At 47.9% G+C, this 16,805-nt stretch overlaps 3 protein-coding genes across 3 annotated transcripts; 1 reads left to right on the forward strand and 2 right to left on the reverse strand.

Annotated features, from left to right (window-relative positions):
• Positions 1 to 2,470: 2,470 nt before the first annotated feature.
• si:ch211-67e16.4 (uncharacterized) lies at positions 2,471 to 6,818 on the reverse strand. Its single transcript, XM_049001906.1, has 3 exons — positions 5,968 to 6,818; positions 5,418 to 5,825; positions 2,471 to 5,044 (listed from the first exon to the last, which is right to left on the reverse strand). Exons 1-3 carry the CDS (start codon positions 6,563 to 6,565, stop codon positions 4,494 to 4,496), a joined length of 1,557 nt encoding a protein of 518 aa, XP_048857863.1. The 5' UTR covers positions 6,566 to 6,818; the 3' UTR covers positions 2,471 to 4,493.
• An 11-nt stretch (positions 6,819 to 6,829) lies between these two features.
• Positions 6,830 to 11,996, forward strand: fastkd2 (FAST kinase domains 2). The gene is made up of 11 exons (XM_049001905.1): positions 6,830 to 8,391; positions 8,604 to 8,707; positions 8,935 to 9,043; positions 9,156 to 9,279; positions 9,368 to 9,507; positions 9,980 to 10,152; positions 10,240 to 10,403; positions 10,488 to 10,712; positions 11,046 to 11,127; positions 11,451 to 11,565; positions 11,745 to 11,996. Exons 1-11 carry the CDS (start codon positions 7,705 to 7,707, stop codon positions 11,874 to 11,876), a joined length of 2,055 nt encoding a protein of 684 aa, XP_048857862.1. The 5' UTR covers positions 6,830 to 7,704; the 3' UTR covers positions 11,877 to 11,996.
• A 672-nt stretch (positions 11,997 to 12,668) lies between these two features.
• On the reverse strand, positions 12,669 to 15,814 carry LOC125725195 (T-cell-specific surface glycoprotein CD28-like). Its single transcript, XM_049001908.1, has 4 exons — positions 15,743 to 15,814; positions 14,708 to 15,064; positions 13,728 to 13,864; positions 12,669 to 13,598 (listed from the first exon to the last, which is right to left on the reverse strand). The coding sequence occupies exons 1-4, from the start codon at positions 15,792 to 15,794 to the stop codon at positions 13,500 to 13,502; spliced, it is 645 nt and encodes a 214-aa protein (XP_048857865.1). The 5' UTR covers positions 15,795 to 15,814; the 3' UTR covers positions 12,669 to 13,499.
• Between the last annotated feature and the right edge of the window lie 991 nt (positions 15,815 to 16,805).

Here is a 16,805-nt window from a genome sequence, read left to right on the forward strand (position 1 = left end):
AATTTGATTCTTATATATTGGGGGGGAAAATGTGCTTACAGAATTGCAATTATAGGATTAAAAACTGGCTATGTACAGATTTTCATGAAGAATCCTCAATGAACATGGTTTTGATTTGAGAAGTTTTAATTAATGTCATGTGTTGATATGTATTGTTTGATTTGATCGTGTCTTGATATATAAACGCATTTAAACCGTGACTGTCGTCGAGTCAGTGTCTGTGGGAGAAGTCAGTCTGCATTTCGGGGATTTGTTGAATGATGCGGGAGACATTGTCATTCTACCGGACCAGGTCACAACATGGATATACATTCTGCGTTTAATACTCCTGCCCATATTGCTAATTTTATCTATTTTGGCTTCCATGCACTTACTTTGCCATACGTGTCCGAGGTCGCCTGGATCCTGCAGTCTATCCCGAGCAGATTTAAAAATTGTTAACGACAGTGATAGAAATTGCTTCATACATGCAATTCACTTGGGATTAAACCTAAAGGATCTCCTTCTATTTCCTGCATTAATTCTAACCGTGTAGGAGAAAAAGACTATTTTGTCGTGGGATAACCTATGAGGGCAAAAACGCGAAATCACGTGCTCCGCGTAAGTAAATGCCAGAAAAGCAACGTGCTTCCATGGAGGGGAGGGTCATGCAGCCGTGGTCATCCATGCTTATTACCAGTTGCTCGTTATTCTCTGTATGTTTAAAACGGGTGGTCGGCTTCATTTCGGCCTCGCCGATTCTGATTCCTCTTGTTATCACGCATGTAATTGATAGTAGACCTTTTTGTCCAATACTAAGATCGCTATATTCATTTTTATCGAGGAACCCACTTCTTTAGTTTGCCATGTAAGCGCCTCCTGGACGGTTCCGGTCTGACCCTAAAATTCCCCAGATAAGCCTGATTCACACTGTCAAGTTCTTGTGTCAACAGGCACTTTTCCCCTCGTCCTGGCCAGTCAGTATTACAGTTTTTAAATTGCGTCCCATATAGTTTAAACATCGTTAAATGGGGATTTGCGTATTAAATGTCCTGCATGGGATCTTTTTCTTCTTTAATTTTCTTCAGTAATGTATGAAAGAAACCGAAAGGTCACAGGTGCAGTCTATTCACCCTGAAGCTAAAGCGTCAGAAGAATTTGCAAGTCCTGCAGTATTTGCACCAGCGAACGCCGCTGCGGAGGGACGCATGGTGGCTGGCGCCCCCTGTTGGCGAGATGAGCGCCGGTGGCGTGCGGAGGTTGGTGTTCAGCTGTAGCTCGTAGGACAAGGTTTCCCAGCCTTGGCCGGCACGGCATATCCTGTGTTCTGGTTAGTCACCCAGCTAAGCTCTTGATTGTCGAGTTTCGATTCGGGTTGCGCTGCGTGATTGTATGCTGCAAATATCAACGTTAACCGAGACTAAACAAGATATGTTCAAGAGCAATACACGTGTAATTAAACACACTTTAAACGAGCAAAACCAAATGCATTTAGAAATCTAGTAATTCACTGTTAGTTAAAGATGCCTGATATTTTTCACTTGGTTTGATTTAATAAACTTTAAAATTGACCGATTAATTGCTTTGAACGCCAGCATACGCTATGTAGAGAGCCGGGAAACGTTGTAGCGGAGAGCACACGGGAGCCTGTACGTGCAGCCGGTACACTGCGAGCGCTATCGTGAGGGCCGATCGTGAAGGACTAGTGGTTGCGAATGTTCATAGGCCTACACATGAATGGGTATGCACTTTCAGCTACTTTAAATGTGACAATTTCACCTTGGTAACAGCGTCTTCTGTTTTCGTGTGTGATAAAAGCATTTCTCTGTTGACGTAATGGCAGCAGATTTCATGGTTATCACCTCCTACGACTGCAGGTAAAAGTAGGCAGTATTGTTAGGCTTTTAAACGCCTACTTCGCTATTTTAGATCTATTTGACACGGTTGTATAGTTAAACCAGACGAGACAGGTATACCCCGGTATGCAATGTTTTGTTTTCTAATGACTTTCTAGTGTCGAGGCACTGTGCATGGAGGGAGATTCGATGTAAAAGATCAACGTTACAATGCAAGTCTGCTGAATTTCAGGGTTTCAGCTCAATAGCTGAAATGGCCCAATAGCTGAAATACCCCCCCCCCCCCCCCTTCTCGGTGGGTGACGCTTCACACCTCCAGGACCGAGGGCTTGAATCCCATCCTGAGTCTGTTGCAGGTTTAGCCAGGGAATCTCTTCCAGCTGCTTCAGCTTCCTTCAGAAGATATATGATGTATATACTACCCACAGTAAGGAAGTCTGGGTCCCCTCTATGCTGCAATATGCCGCAGGTCATTTGTCTCCTTACCTGTACTTCCATACCTTTCTATAAAACCACATCCTGCAATAGAATTCATTTTCAGTGAAATATTATGCTTAGTGGCTGCCTGTGCTTGCGTGATGTCTGAAGAGTGCTTTTATACCACTCCCAGCTATAAGACACTGGGGGAATTCAGATATTGAAAATGTTTTATTAAGCATAGCTTGCACATTGATCTGAAAGACCCTATGAGCAGGGGCTGCTGGGACATGTAGGCTCTAAACAAGGAAATGGGTGACGGTTTGACTGCTCGGTGTAGTAATTTGAGGCCTCTGTGTTTAAAACTCCCTGAAAGGCCATATTTGGAAGTCCCCAAAAGCTAAGTTTGTTTTACGTGTCCAGTGCCATTCGGTGGTCACCACAGTTGCTCGCTGGGGGGGCGGGGGGCTCACACTTGTGCACGTTCAGTCTCTGCATCCAGCACCTGTATTTCTCACACAACTCCTGTGACAGAATGAGGCACCGTCCACATCAGACTTTTCAATTCTTGCATATTAGCAAAAACCCATTTAAAGTAAAGTTGGCTTGTTGTTAATTAACCGAACGCAGGGTGAATTCCACCCAGAGCGTTGACCTGCAGTATGTTCATCACATGATGTTGCACATGGTCGTACGAATTGTCTGACTGAACAGTGACCTTCAAAATCCACCCCCTCCCCCCCCCCCCCAAGAAAACTCAAATTCGCCCTGTGACTGAAAACAACTTCGTTTCATACGGTAAACCCACACGCTAAACTCACAGGCCCTGCACATCATTGCTGATACTGTTAAACGCTGAAACCCACCGAGGTTTTCAACTGGTTAAGCTCCAACCCTAACACCACTGATTTAAAAAAAAAATAAGTCTTCTGAAATTGCAAACACACACAGTATACCCGTTCTGGTTTTTAAACTCAATGCCTGGTATTCTGAGAATGGAGACCAAAATTCTTAGAGGAATTTTTAAATGACATTCATTAGCTTTACAAAAGCGAGAGTCTGTGATTAACTGGTCACCGCCCCTAAGGTGGCCAAATAATCCATGTCATCCCACACAGCTTGGGCTACTTCAGGTTTTACAAACTACCTTAAAACCGAAAGGCTCCTGTGATTGGCTAAACAGTTCATCTCTTCTTGCGCTTTGGTTTGTTCCCTTGACTGAAAGACCCATCCAGCTGATTCACATTAACATTAGTGACACGTGCATTATTATAAGAGACTGGCCAATCAGCACGTAGCAAGAACTCAGCGCTGAAGTAAAATCCAGGTCCTTTTTATTGAAGTGGTAGGTTACAAATCCTGTCCTGGCTCAGTGTCCGGGATGACATGGATTATCTGGTCACCCTAACCACCCCCCACTAAATTGTGGTGATCCTTTTTAAAACCACACAAAGGAAATTCACAGAGTCTCCTAGATATGTACATGACCTCCCTGTGGTGGGCTGGGACGCTCCTCTGGATCAGGGCACTTTTCCCACTATCACCACAGCCCTGCTATGCTGCTGCACTTTAGCAGTTTAGGGATCGTTATTCTCCTCGACAGCTGTTTAAACGTGTGGGATGCAGGGGAGTGGGGATTCCGCCCCCAGAGTGCTGATACAGCTCTGGGTTTCGGCACGCTGTGCGAAAGCAGGGCACATGGGAGTGAGAAGCGGGAACTACAGGCCGCGCGCGACCTGGTGGGCGGAGGGCGTGTTCTGATAAGAGTCCGTTACACTACAAGAAACAGAAAAAGCGGACTGAAAAAGATGATTTGAAAGGAAAAAACTGAACCATTGAAATACTATAACTGCATCAAATGCAGTTATAGAAATGCGGTAACACTGAATACCCAATGGGGTTTCCAATGGCAGTAAAACCCTTATTAATCTGACTTTGAATCGGAGTTATGGGAATTAAGAGAAATACGTGTTTAAATCTAGCATGCTGATGACGAAATTCATTCCTCTGTTGTGACTTCAGAGGCCTGAAGTCCCACATCTCAGCCGACACTCATTCCCCCAGTTTTATAGGTCACGCTAATTAAATAAACATACTAATAAATCATGTATCTTGCACAGGGATATCTCCTCTACTCAATCTTATTTTTCCCGCAGAATCCTGCAGAATAGCACACTGCAATTCCCATTGCCGGCTGGTTGAGGGCGGCCTTCACATGCTTCCATGTGAACATACAGGCTATCAGGACAAGCTGTTTGGATACGCCTCGGAGTCTGTTCCCATCATCCCTTGCTGCACGGATGACGTCAACCTGGGCTGTGCACCTGCAGTGGTCGCAGAACACCCGAGTCCCGGCAATAAGGGGTGGGAGCCAAACGATAAGGTGGGGTAGCGTGTGCCACCATCACCGTGGGAACTGCCGCTGAACAGGAGGCTTCTGTACTGAGGGGCCGCGACTGGCTGCCGGCGGCCAAGGAGCGAGTCAGTGGGATGAGGGATGTGGATGGCGGGTGGGGGTAGGGGTGCAGCCCCGCCGAACTGCGGGGTCCCTGGGGCCATTAGACCTGCCTGCAGCTTGCGTTTGGCCCGCCAGCGAGCCACGCGCAGCCGCGTCTTCTCCCGACGCTCCCGGACCAGCGCAGCCAGCAGTGGCTGCGGAAGGTTCTTCTCCAGCTCTCGGCGCCGGTGCTGACTGCGGCGCTTCAGCTCCGCTCGTCGGTGCTTGTAGTCCTCGCAGAGGTTTGGCTCTTTCAGCCACTGGCGACGACGGGCGGGACGCGGGGCCACAGGACCTGGGGGCAGAGGCTGCTCTGTAAATCAACCCACACAGCGGGGAAACCACTGCGGCCTCCCGCTTCTACAGCTCCGGGTTTGACTGCTGCCCCAGCCCTGTGTGTGCAGTTAGCGTGTTTTCCTCCCATAAGATGTGGTTCAAGTAAGCTGGTTCCTCTGAGTTCCCCATAATTTGTATTTATGCCCTGAGATGGACCGGCATTCCTGCCAGGATACCACCTGCCCTGTGCTTCCTGGAATAGGCTCCAGACTGACCGTGACGCTCTGCTAATGGATGCAGCAAAGTGTCTCCTCATGACGTGTGGTCAATGCTCACTGTGACTTCCTGTGTTTTTATTGGCATGCTAGGGCAGACGGGTCGGTGCTACTCACACGTGCCGGTCACCGCAGTGTACGCCGTCGCCACGCCCTCAGCGCGCAAAGCGTTCGGGGCATCGGACCTCTCCTGCCACCCCTGCTGCTGCTCGCGGCCCTGAGTGCCAGCATTCACCCTCAGGGCCTCCAGGGAACAGGCCTGCTGATCTTCAGGCTCCTCCTTGATACACACGATCTCGATGTCCCCCACCGCCTCCTCTTCCTTGGCCTGAAGGGGGGTGCTCCAAACCTTCGGGGAGGGGGTGTCAGCTACTGTATGGGCCTCCATCTTATGGAGGGAGGAGGGAATCGGCTCCAGGGCTGCTGCACATGTGGTCTGTGAAAGTGGTGGGGGCCTTGTGCTCTTGCGGGGAGCATCCAGGCTCTGCTGACACCCATCATCCACCTCAGAGTCCCTATACTCCACTGAGAGAAGTAAACAATTTAATTAGGCAATTACAGGATTTTAAACTATAATAGTTGAAGTAATGGCAACTGTACAGAAAATCAGACTGGCTGATTGAGGAATAATTAATGGAAACTTGTAACGCCATCACATCTGTCCTACCTTTAACGTGAGACGCATGTCCTGTCAAGTCCCCTCTCAGGGCGCCTTGACCATTGACACTAAGCGAGTCCTTCCCTGCATTTATTAAAGCACATTCCTGGCCGTTCGTTAACTTCGTGGGAACTTTGTCCCACGTTATTGTTCTGAGCAAACCTTCAGACACGCAGATGTTTCCGGGTTTGGGTATAGCGTTTTGCCGTTTCTCATTGACACCAGAAGTTCCGTCGTCCCCCAGCGACGCCCGCTTTGGATGCGGGTAGGACCGCGTCTCCACCACCGGCGCACCGTGATCGCCGGGTGGCTCGGACTGCTGGCCGCTTTTAGCCGCAGCCCCGGGCACCTGGCGCTCGTCCTTGGGGGCCACGGCGCTCAGATATTTCCGCATCATCTTCATCTGACAGCGGGATATTTCCAGCATCTGCTTGATATTCTCGTTCTCCTTTTCTTTGGCCGACATCTCCTTCCTGAATTCCTCGAACTTGCAGCTCACCACCTTCGCCATCTCTCCCAGCACCGTCTCCACCGCGGCGGTCACCGCCTGCTCGATCACAGCGCCCAGCTGGTCCCTCAGCAGCGACACGGACATGCTGACGTCCATGGTGGAGCTATCTTACCATTAACGACAATGCGATCAAGAAGGGCTGCGATACCCTGCAATCATGATATTATTACTTTAAACAGCGACATCTAAACTGTATTCGATCGCGCTAGGTGCACGTATAGCTGGATAAATTTAAATAAATTAGAAAAAATGTTAAAATAACCTAGGCAAATACTTAAACATAATGAACATAAAGACAAGGCTTTATTTTCAACAACAGGTTCGGTAAAATGTGCGTCGGAAGTAAAACACTGCGTGATACACAATAGCTTCCCGTGGTTGGATTTACGCATGCGCTGTACAACGACTACCATGTTTTGTCAAAGTAAATGTCTAGTGAAATTGGATCAAATACGGAAAACTAATATGAAACGATAAAATATGTATCTTCATTTTAGAATAACATTTATATTTTAAAACGTCAGTTATGTGTGTAATATTGGTCTCATGCCGCCACTTATTAAGAATTTCTGGGAATAAATTTGCAAATGGTCATCTGGTGGTTTCTGATTAATGATGTAAAGTAAAGCGACATTTTTTTGGGGGAGGTGACATAAAACGTATAATGAATTTTTAGATATTTTGGAAAAGCAGTATATTGGAGTTATACCACGTCGTTAAAAAAGACAGACTTTTGTCGTCATTGGGCTTTTATTTTGAAACGCCATAACCGGAAAGAGTTCTGTCACTTCTCCGTTTCGATAATAGCAATGGCGGCGTCCTGAGAATGGCATGTAGAGGAAATATGCATAGGTGTAAAACTTAATGAAGGCTTAACTCTTGTTTTAACTATTCTAGTTAATTGTACTTTATTACAGTGTGTGATAATTTCATGTATGTTTTATGAATTTGTTTAGCTGGTTGTTTCGTTCAGCCAGATGATGAGATTCTAATGTAAATTCGATTTGTGATTTTGTTTTTCGAAAAGGACACAGTTATAGTTACCCTTTTTAGCCTCGTTAAGTTACTAAATTGAGACTAGTTGCAGTATTTGATTAATGTAAAGGACAGTAAGAAGTAGATAACGAGGTGTTAACCTAATACGTGATTTGTTGCACTTCTTTGTTCCGGGTGATGCTTTTTGCTTTTGCTCTGATGATAAGCCATTCCTGCTTCTGGTCGTACATTACAGCAGGATGACTCTGTGCGAATCGGGAAACATGTTGTTCAGAGGGGCTCTGTTGCTCTGCAGGCGAAGTTCGCTATGGCGACATTTCGCTTACCAGGCGCCGGGGGGAGAGCGCAGGTTGCACGAAAGCTGTACGAATAGAAGGGTCCCTGGCTTATGGAATGTGCATCATGATTGTAAACTGTATCCAAGGACCTACATTAGCATGGTGAGGTTTTACTCCCGGGATGACACTTGGGTCAGTCCGGAGAACTCGGGGGATTCTACCAAGATCCAGACCTTGCCAAGCATCTCTCTCGATGCTCCATACGAGCAGCCAGTTCTGGAAGAGCCTGTGACAGGCGTTAGGAATGAAGTGACCGACCAGCAGCTCTCATACCATGAGAAGCTGCTGGCCTGCCGCAGTCCCGTGGACGTGCTGGACCTGTCAGGACGCTACACCATGACATTAAGACGGTCATGCAGCACGCTGGGCCGTGTCTGGGAAGCTTTCAAAGTCATGCCCGAGAACCAGAGGAGCTACCAGCTTCAGTTGGTTTACGAGCACCCCGCCTTCCAGGATCTCTGTCTGCGCATCATGAGGGACGCCCCCAAGATGAAGCAGAGCGATGTGGCGTACTGCCTGCTGGCCTTAGTGAGGCTTGGGGTCCCTCAGCGCAGCCGCGTGGTGCAAACTCTCCTGCGGGTCACACAGGTAAGCAAACAGGAGCCAGGATGGTGCAGTCATCTACCCATGGGAGGAATTAGACTTTGCACATCTGTAATGGGTTGGCTTATTGTCAAGTTTCTCTCTCCCTTGTACTTCGCAAGAGTCATGTGCTGTAACAGAGTGACTCGATTTGATTTACTGACTGTTTCCTCCTCCTCCGCCGTGATCTTCACTGATTGCATGTTGCATCCCTGCAGGAAAGACTGAACGAGTTTAACGAGAAGTCCCTGTCTGTCCTGGCCAGCTGCTTGGAGAACATGCAGAGCTGCAGGAACGTGGATGCTCTCAAGGAAGCCCTTAGGTTGGCAGCACTTAGGGTGTAATGAAACTCTGGTCCAAGTAGCTTTTTATCAGTGTGTCTTGGTTAAACCCAGTGGTACCAGAGCTCTGGGCCCTACTGATTGGTGATAGAAAGGTAGCGCATACTGTGTGAATTGTAGCAGAGATGTTTCGGTAATGGAATTAAAGGGGCTTATTACTACTGAAATGGCACGTATCACCTGTGTGTGTCTGTGTTTCTGGATGCAGGCTCCTGATATCGGACCGCGCTCCTACGATCCGGAGCGTGATGGCCCTGCAGAGCCTGATGCGCTGTGTCGGCAGGGAGTTGCCCGCCAGGCTGAAAAAGAGCTTGGAGGTGGGTGGGGTTTGCGCCACCTGGGTCATAAAATCCCCTCCCCCCCTTTGTTCGTGCTTCTATACTGCTGGTTGAGGGGGCGGAGTCAGTGATTTGATTGGCTCTATTCCAGGAAAAAGCCATATCCATGGCCGACCAGTTCACCCTCCCCAACGCCCAGTACATGTTCATCACTTTGGCCTCCATTAATTTCTTCTCCAAGCCACTGTTGGACATCTGCAGGAACAAGCTTATTGGTATGGAACCGTCTTTGCTCAGTGGGTGTACCTCTGCCCGGCCTTCTACCTGAACCTCACAGCAGCCCTCGGTCTGCCCTCTGTGTAGAGAGCATCCACTGCGTCCCATTCGGGAGGCTGCTTCAGGTCCTGAAGGCGTGCGCAGCTCTGGGATACCGGGACCATCGCATGCTGTCCGCTATCGCAGAGTACCTGGAGTCCACTTTTGGTGTGTGGACTAGCAAACAGGTGTGGTTTCCCCTCCAGATCTGCGGTCATTTAACATTTTCTGACACTGAGTGCTGGCATGTAGCTGGTAGCTTTCAGTAAAATTTCGACAGGGTTGTGGGCTTGGTGTTCCGGCCCTGTCTCTTTGGAGTAGGCATGCATTCCGGTGCTGTGGTTTAATAAGATGACAAAGTACAGTAGTGGCCAAAATTGTGGAAACTTCCAATGTTTAGAGATTGCAGAATTCTATTCCAGCTTATTTAATCATCCAGTGTATGATATTTGTAACATTCTCTTATTGTCTATGAGTATCACCACCAGTGATGTAGTAATGTTTATAGTGTAATGCCTGAAATGCCGGGTGCTTCCACAATTTTATTGTATTTTTTATTGATCCCCAGGGGGAAATAATTTGGTTTAAGTGAATTGCTGTGTCAGAATTGTCTGCATACCATTAAGATGCCTAATCGTCTGTAGTTCATTTTTCGTCCAGTTGGTCCTCTTCCTCTTGGCTTTTGAGGAGATGGGTTTCCGTCCAGCCTCCCTGATGGACATGGTTGCTGAAAAGGTCATTCAAGACCCCAGCACGTTCACGCAGAAGAATCTCATGGCCATACTGAAAACATACTCATCGCTAAGCCATCTTCCTCAGCACCACAGGAGAGAGTAAGAACTTCCTATGGGTTTCTAATGCAGATACCAAATGTGCCTGGATGTTGAGCCAGCCCCCCCCCCTCCCCCCGGCCTCTGCAGGTTTCTGGACAGTGTGACCAGTCTGCTGGAATCGTACCTACCCCGAATGACTCATGTGGAGCTTCTGAAGGCTGTCTTCTTCCTCTGCGTCCTGGGCCATTTTCCCCCCACGCCCCTTGAGAAACTGCTCCGTGAAGATGCTCTGCATGAGCTGGTCTCCGGAGGTCAGGGTGACGGTCTGCTCCATCCCACCATCACATTCCCCAGAGCTTGCAAATGTATCTTTACCACTGGGTGTTCATTTGTAGACGGTGACCATCTTTGGGCGAACAGGCAGAAGCTTCACTACATCGACCTCTGCCTGCGTCTTGACCACCCGTCCTCCCCTATTAAGGTTCCAGCTGGCTCTCTTACTCTCCATCCCACGCAACCCACCCCCCCTGCCAGTGCAGTCCTAATGGAGATGCTGCAGAACATTGTGGGGGAGGAGGCGGTGCAGGAAGCCGTGCTCCTGGAGAATGGCTATTTCCTAGGTGACTGAACCTACTCTACTGGCAGATTGTGTTTTATTGTTTCAGTTGCGTTGGCTTCAGAAAATAGCATCTTTTAAAGAAGATTATTAGCAATGATGGACATGTCTATGTGTTTTTGATAGCAAAATTTAATGTTTGGAAGATTTTTTATTCTGTGGTCTAACCAACCTGGGGTGGTTAACAAGCCACTAGCCTTGTGTTCAGCCCCAGTGTTAAGTATCTGGTGTAGCCACGTAGTGTTCAGTTAGCCAGTTTTTTTTTTGTTTTCATCTGTAACTGTCATAACCTGTTATCATTCTGCTGACTGAGTGTGTGTGTGTGTGTGTGTTTCAGACTGTGTAATCACCCCTCCGCCTCGCACGCCGGAGCCCGTTGGCGTCAGCGATGAGTCGTCCGCCCCTGAACCACGCCGCAGGTGCAGTTTTAGACCTGTCAGCTTCTGCGTGAAAATGAATCCTTGACATGTTTTTACCGTGACTTCTCATTCCACCATTTCACTCGCGTCAAAGCGCCATTGGGTCCTCGTGGCCAATTCGTGCAAAAATCTTAGCATGCAATATCACAGGGGACCGGCGCAGTATTTAGGCTGTTCACGCGTGCAAATTTTGCTGCTGCAGCATTTAAACAGATTAGTGGAAACCGAGGCAGCGAAAATCACGAGTGGTATGAGTAGCATGCGGTCAGTCCTGTCATCATGAACGCATTTGCATCTGATATGCAATCTCGGCCTCCTTTCAGCCTAGCTGTTCTGAATGTGCACGCCTCGTCCTTCTGTCTGGCGTCTCGTCACCCGCGGGGGCTTCTGGCCGTGAAACTGCGTCACCTCAAGGCCCTTGGCTCCCTGCCTGTCCTGGTAGGTCCCGAAAGCGTCGACTGATGCGACGTAAGGCCTGCGCATGCTGGGCCCGACTTCACTTCCCGTGTTGTTCGCGAGTGCCAGTAGCTTATTGTGAGATTGTCGGTTTTCTCACCCGTGCCGCTTTCACAGTCACCGCACCTACTACACCGGTGACGATATCCCTCATTCCCCAGGTGCACCATGAAGAATTTGAAACTCTGCCCTATGAGGAGAAGGAGCAGCTTCTCCGAAGTCTGATCTTTGGCGTGACGGAGGGAGATCAATCTGGACATAGTGTCAGGGCGTCTGAGGGGGCTGGGGCTTGAGTCACTTAGGACTGGCTTGACTTCTGTTGGGTTAGGCTGCGGTAGGTTCCTTTAAGATGCTCACCTGGTTTGTCTGGAATGTGTTGTGTTGCATCTTCCGAATAAATCCTGAACACAGCCGCCACCGAGACATTTCATTTGTTTATCTCTCTGTGGGTTTTTCCGTTTTCATTTTTCTAACCCCTGCTTTCCAGGCCGATACCTGCCTTGTGTGTGTTCTGGTCAGTCTGTTTCCATCGCAGCTGCGCCCAGCCCACAGCTTCATGCCGAATCTCTCGCCTACCTATAAGAGCAGCGTCCTCCGGCTCTTCGTGAGGATGGGAGAGAGAATGGCCTCTTTTTTTTTTTTTTGTTGCTTGTAAGTGTCACATCTCAGACTAACTTCCATAGTAAGGTTTGGGGGTAAATGCCTATACTGATGTGTTGAATTGACGCTGGTTCTCAGATCAGTAGATGCAGTGGTTGGGAATTTCTTCTGCGTTGGTGAGATTGGGTGGGTTTCCATTGAAACTCTGTGAAGTTCCGTTGGCAGCAGTTCAGTAAGTTCTCTCAGGCAATGTCAGCATATGGATTAGTGTACATGGGTAGCAAATGCATGAATAAAAGTAAGGCATTAAAGTCCGTCTTGGGTAAGGTATTATGTACAGGTAAACAAAAAAATGAACATTTTTGTTCAGGAGACAGTATATGGCAAATGCCTTCCATTTGGTTCAGGGAATTTCATTTATTTATTTTTTTCTTTATACGATACTCGAGTGACTGAAAAAAGCAATAATAAGCAACACTAGGGAAATCATTCTGTTGTTTTTATTAAAGAATTTTTCTTAAAAAAAAAAAAAAAAAAAAAGTCTCAGAAATATTTACAGTGAGTTAACTGACCCTGCTCGTCAAGCTTTGTGTCATCAGAACAGCGTAATGCGAGGTTATATTCAGAAATCACCACTCGTGAAGGATCTTTCCGGAACAGTATAGCAAAAACCATCTCATCCTTCCATTGGCGTAGGTTTGGCTTCAGCATTGACACACATCCTGCTCCCGCAATATTCGTGCTCCACTCCTATCCCTGCTCTTCCTATACTGTCCCTCCCCATATCTACGCCCTTGTGTCCTTCACGATAACTTCGTCATAAGATTGGCTATGGAAGCAGCCGTAAGCGGGGTGGTGCCCCAATCTCCCTGACCCTTACCGTCGTTACGAGTATAAACGCGCACAGAGCCGGAGAGCTGCAGCTGCAGGGATATTTACACAGCAAGAAGCGAAGGCATAAGGTAAGCCACATGCAGACGGCTCCCACGACAGCTCCCTCCCTGCTACATAAGGTTGTCTTCAATAAGATTCTAACTTTTGCGTCTATTCATATGATGAACAATGACATAAAATATTACCAACACCCCTCCCCGGCAACCACACCATTTTGCATTGTACGCAGCGCACTGGAATATCCCTTTAGTCATTTTCTCCGTCGTCTTTAATATTAAACTTGCACTTTGCCAAATCACCTGTACTTAACATAGCTTTACATTGTAAAGTTTAGTTCAGTTCATGTATGGTAGAAACATATAATGTTCACAGCGAGACGGCTTGCTTTTCTTCTTTCTGTTTCAGCTTGTGCGTTAAGTACTCTACAGGAAATTCTCATAGCCGAATCTGCAGTCCACCCTCCTTGCGGCCACACGTGCGACGCCGAGGTAATCCCTTTTCATACCGCCGACTCTGACAGTCTGCGGGGAAGAAAAACAGACATCAGTAAAAGCGCCAGCGCAGCGGGGACGCGCTCCTGGAGACCTGGCGCGCTCCTGGAGACCAGGCGCGCAGCTCGGGCGCGCTCCTGGAGACCGGGCGAGGCTCACCTTGACGATGACCGCAACTATGATAACGATGCAGATGATGATCACCGCGATGATCGCGGCGGGAATGAGGACCGTGGGGTCCTCTGTGCTGTCCTTCATCTGGGGCTCGGGCTCGGGCTCGGGGCAGCTGGGTGTCTCTGTAGGGTTTACAGGGGGAAAATGTCAGTTGCTGTACAGCCGGTATAGAACCGAAGGACCGGTATCCGTGAGGGCAGATCGAGTGAAACCCACAAGTGTGTGACTGATATTGCTTGTATTAAGGAATAATTACATTGGGGGTAAGTTAAAACTGTAAAGGAACCTTAAGAAAGTATATGCCTGTCTGTAAGTCTGTATTTGATACTCAAATAAGTAAGAAAAACACCCAGATAAGCAGAGGAAGTGTTTTGTGCGTTGACCGAGTGCTGCTCTCGTGCGTTTGCGCTACGCCTTGCCCTGAAACTATCAGACCTCTGCGGGGAAAACATGCCTGAAGAACAAAATAGGGTGACACAACGTCCACACGGCAACATCGACATCTGCCGCGAATGACGTGAGCGTGCGCTCCGCGATCGGGCGCCGCCGCCTTCGGGGGCACCCCTTCTGGGCGCAATGCGCACAACAGCGCGAAACCGCAGGACCGCTAGTGCGGCTGCCAGGGTTCTGCACATCTCCGATGGGAACGTGGCCTGAAATCATTCTACCGCGTTTATTCGGCAATGTATCGGCCCCAGTCCAGGGTTCTGGGCGACTTCGTGATGGACCGGAGAGCTGAAGCTAGAACCCATGACTTTATGCGTGAAAGTGACACTTTAAAGGGCGTTCAGCGGCGCTAAAATATTTGGAACATAATATGATCGGTCTGAGTTGGTGGCCCAAATATCTATAACAACAACCCTCAATACAGGTACCATGACTGTTTGATTGCATGATAAATTTGCTGCTATTTTGAATCCTTAAATGTCAATGTAACCCTTTGGAGAAGCATCATGTCAGCTAACCTTGGATGTGGAGCAGAGTCCCATTCCCAATGCCCCTTTGATAAGGAGGTGGGTACAAGACCTCCACCATGCAACGGTAGAAGTCGGTGTCCTCCACTTGCAGACCAGAGATGAGGAGGACCACCCTGGACGGCCTCAGCTCTGCCATGCAACTGATGAGACCCTGCTGTTGGTCCTGAAGGGGCTGCCAAGAGGTGGTGTGGTTGAGGGTGGAACTGCAGACCCTCTGGTCACCATGCATGCCTCGGTACAGCGTCACATGGACCTCCTCCACCCTGGCACGCAGGTGGTAGGAGCAGTTAAGTTGGAGCTGCCCATCTCTGCCGTGGATCCGGTAGGGCTGGTACACTTTAAGGGCTGGGGAAGGAAAGTTGACTATGAGCCTTGTGCATGTCGATAATCATGTGGTGAGCTTGTTTACGTGAGTATTGGAGCAAAGCCCATTCCGAAGCATAAGCATTACGCCCTTGGGTCACAGCCCTTAAACCACAAGCCTGTTTGCTGCCCAGATGAAGTTGCACAATTACGCATTTTCACCTTATAGCTGAAGCTGGTCCAAACAGAGCAAATCACACAGTCTCACTTGTCTGTTTATCTGAATAGATATATGATCATTAAAATGCATTGACATCTTAGTTTAACGTTACAAATGTATTTATATAACATCCACAACTGTGCCCATCAGAAGGCCCTGGCCTTTCTCAGTTACTGTACTTGGTCACCATGGATTTTGGGGGCCAGCTAATGAGTATTTAAAAATTGAGATGGTCATGGGTGGGTGTGTGGACTGTAATGGCAAACCTTGACGACGAACTGCCTCCCGTTGTTGATTGTAATATTTTATTTACATGTATTTTTTTGGGGGTTACTTGAATGTAAAACTTTCCGCCACCCCCATCCTATTTGAATGCATTCTAAGTAATTTCCATCAGCTCCCCTCATTTAAAAACGACAGGAAAAACACCTGCCCCTGCTTTTTAAAGAGGCAGCATTGCCCACTCTCTGGACGCATCGGCTGTAAGGAAAGTTACTCACCTCTGAGGGCTGAGATGCACACACTGAGCAGCGCAACCAGCATGAGATTCATGGTGCTTTCTGGTGCCTCTCGAAGCGCTCACGCCGGACTTTTATACACGCTTTTTTTTTTTTTTTTTATACGAATGACGACACCCGCGCTGCCGTGCGCGTCTCTATGCAGGAAGCCCTGGGTACATGCCAGACGCAAGCTGTTATAATGAAGCTGCGTAGGGCTGGTTATGAGACTTTAACCACACGGAAAATGTTAAATATGGCAGACGAGCAGGAGCTCTCTGTCAGCACTGCACTGCTTTGTTACTGGAACATTTAACTAAATTCTGAGGTTTTTCTTTGAACCGATTTCAAACTAATTAAAAAAAAAAAGATTTCTTTTTGTTCCCTCATTCCAGGCCTTTTCAATATTTTCTGTGATTAAAAAAAGGTGTACGACAGACGTTTGACCCTTTTTTCATTTTAACCTCAGTAGGGTCCGTTCAGCTGGGACCGTTGTGTGTCCTGTGTGTGTCCAGAGCCAAAGGGGAAAAGATAAAGTGATCCGGGGACGGTGCTGATCGCGATGAGAGGCGGGCTGAAGGAAGTAAACGGACCAGACGTGGAAAAACTCGATGCCTCTCCTAAAAATCCTCTGATGTCCAATCCGCGAAGGTGTCTCCTTCCTAAATGCGAAAAGCCTCATCTACAGTGTAGAGCAGGAATCGAGAATATCAGGAATGTGTTGTGTGTGTATCTACATAACATCTATGCTGTTTTTTTTAAAGGATCATTTATGAAGTTCAATTACATATGAAGATGTAAATAATGCCAGTCAGAAATTCTAAAATGATACATGGTATATTTTGCTCTTAGATTCTCTTCAGTACATCCATACCGTTGCAGGTTTAGTTTCCCCAACGCAGAACCAAGAGATACATATCAGTTGGGGTCTCCAAGTTTCCAAATGTCACGCAAGGTATTAGCCAGTTCTTAACTTTAATGGATAAGTGCAGATAATAGTGAGCGCCACATATTATTACAAACATCCTTCCTATTATCTCAGACCGTTTTCAGCAGATGCAGATAG

The sequence above is a fragment of the Brienomyrus brachyistius genome, unplaced genomic scaffold (assembly GCF_023856365.1).
Source record: "Brienomyrus brachyistius isolate T26 unplaced genomic scaffold, BBRACH_0.4 scaffold62, whole genome shotgun sequence".
Classification (NCBI taxonomy): domain Eukaryota; kingdom Metazoa; phylum Chordata; class Actinopteri; order Osteoglossiformes; family Mormyridae; genus Brienomyrus; species Brienomyrus brachyistius.

Excerpts from the sequence above, each read along its gene's own strand:
- si:ch211-67e16.4 (XM_049001906.1), bottom strand. The coding sequence starts at position 6,565 with ATGGACGTCAGCATGTCCGTGTCGCTGCTGAGGGACCAGCTGGGCGCT. Across the intron at positions 5,826-5,967 it reads ACATGCGTCTCACGTTAAAG|TGGAGTATAGGGACTCTGAG; the intron begins GTAGGACAGATG and ends TACTTCTCTCAG. Across the intron at positions 5,045-5,417 it reads CACTGCGGTGACCGGCACGT|GTCCTGTGGCCCCGCGTCCC; the intron begins GTGAGTAGCACC and ends CTCTGCCCCCAG.
- fastkd2 (XM_049001905.1), top strand. The coding sequence starts at position 7,705 with ATGACTCTGTGCGAATCGGGAAACATGTTGTTCAGAGGGGCTCTGTTG. Across the intron at positions 8,392-8,603 it reads CTCTCCTGCGGGTCACACAG|GAAAGACTGAACGAGTTTAA; the intron begins GTAAGCAAACAG and ends GCATCCCTGCAG. Across the intron at positions 9,280-9,367 it reads CTGCAGGAACAAGCTTATTG|AGAGCATCCACTGCGTCCCA; the intron begins GTATGGAACCGT and ends CCCTCTGTGTAG.
- LOC125725195 (XM_049001908.1), bottom strand. The coding sequence starts at position 15,794 with ATGAATCTCATGCTGGTTGCGCTGCTCAGTGTGTGCATCTCAGCCCTC. Across the intron at positions 13,865-14,707 it reads GACTCTGCTCCACATCCAAG|AGACACCCAGCTGCCCCGAG; the intron begins GTTAGCTGACAT and ends TAAACCCTACAG. Across the intron at positions 13,599-13,727 it reads TAGTTGCGGTCATCGTCAAG|ACTGTCAGAGTCGGCGGTAT; the intron begins GTGAGCCTCGCC and ends TCTTCCCCGCAG.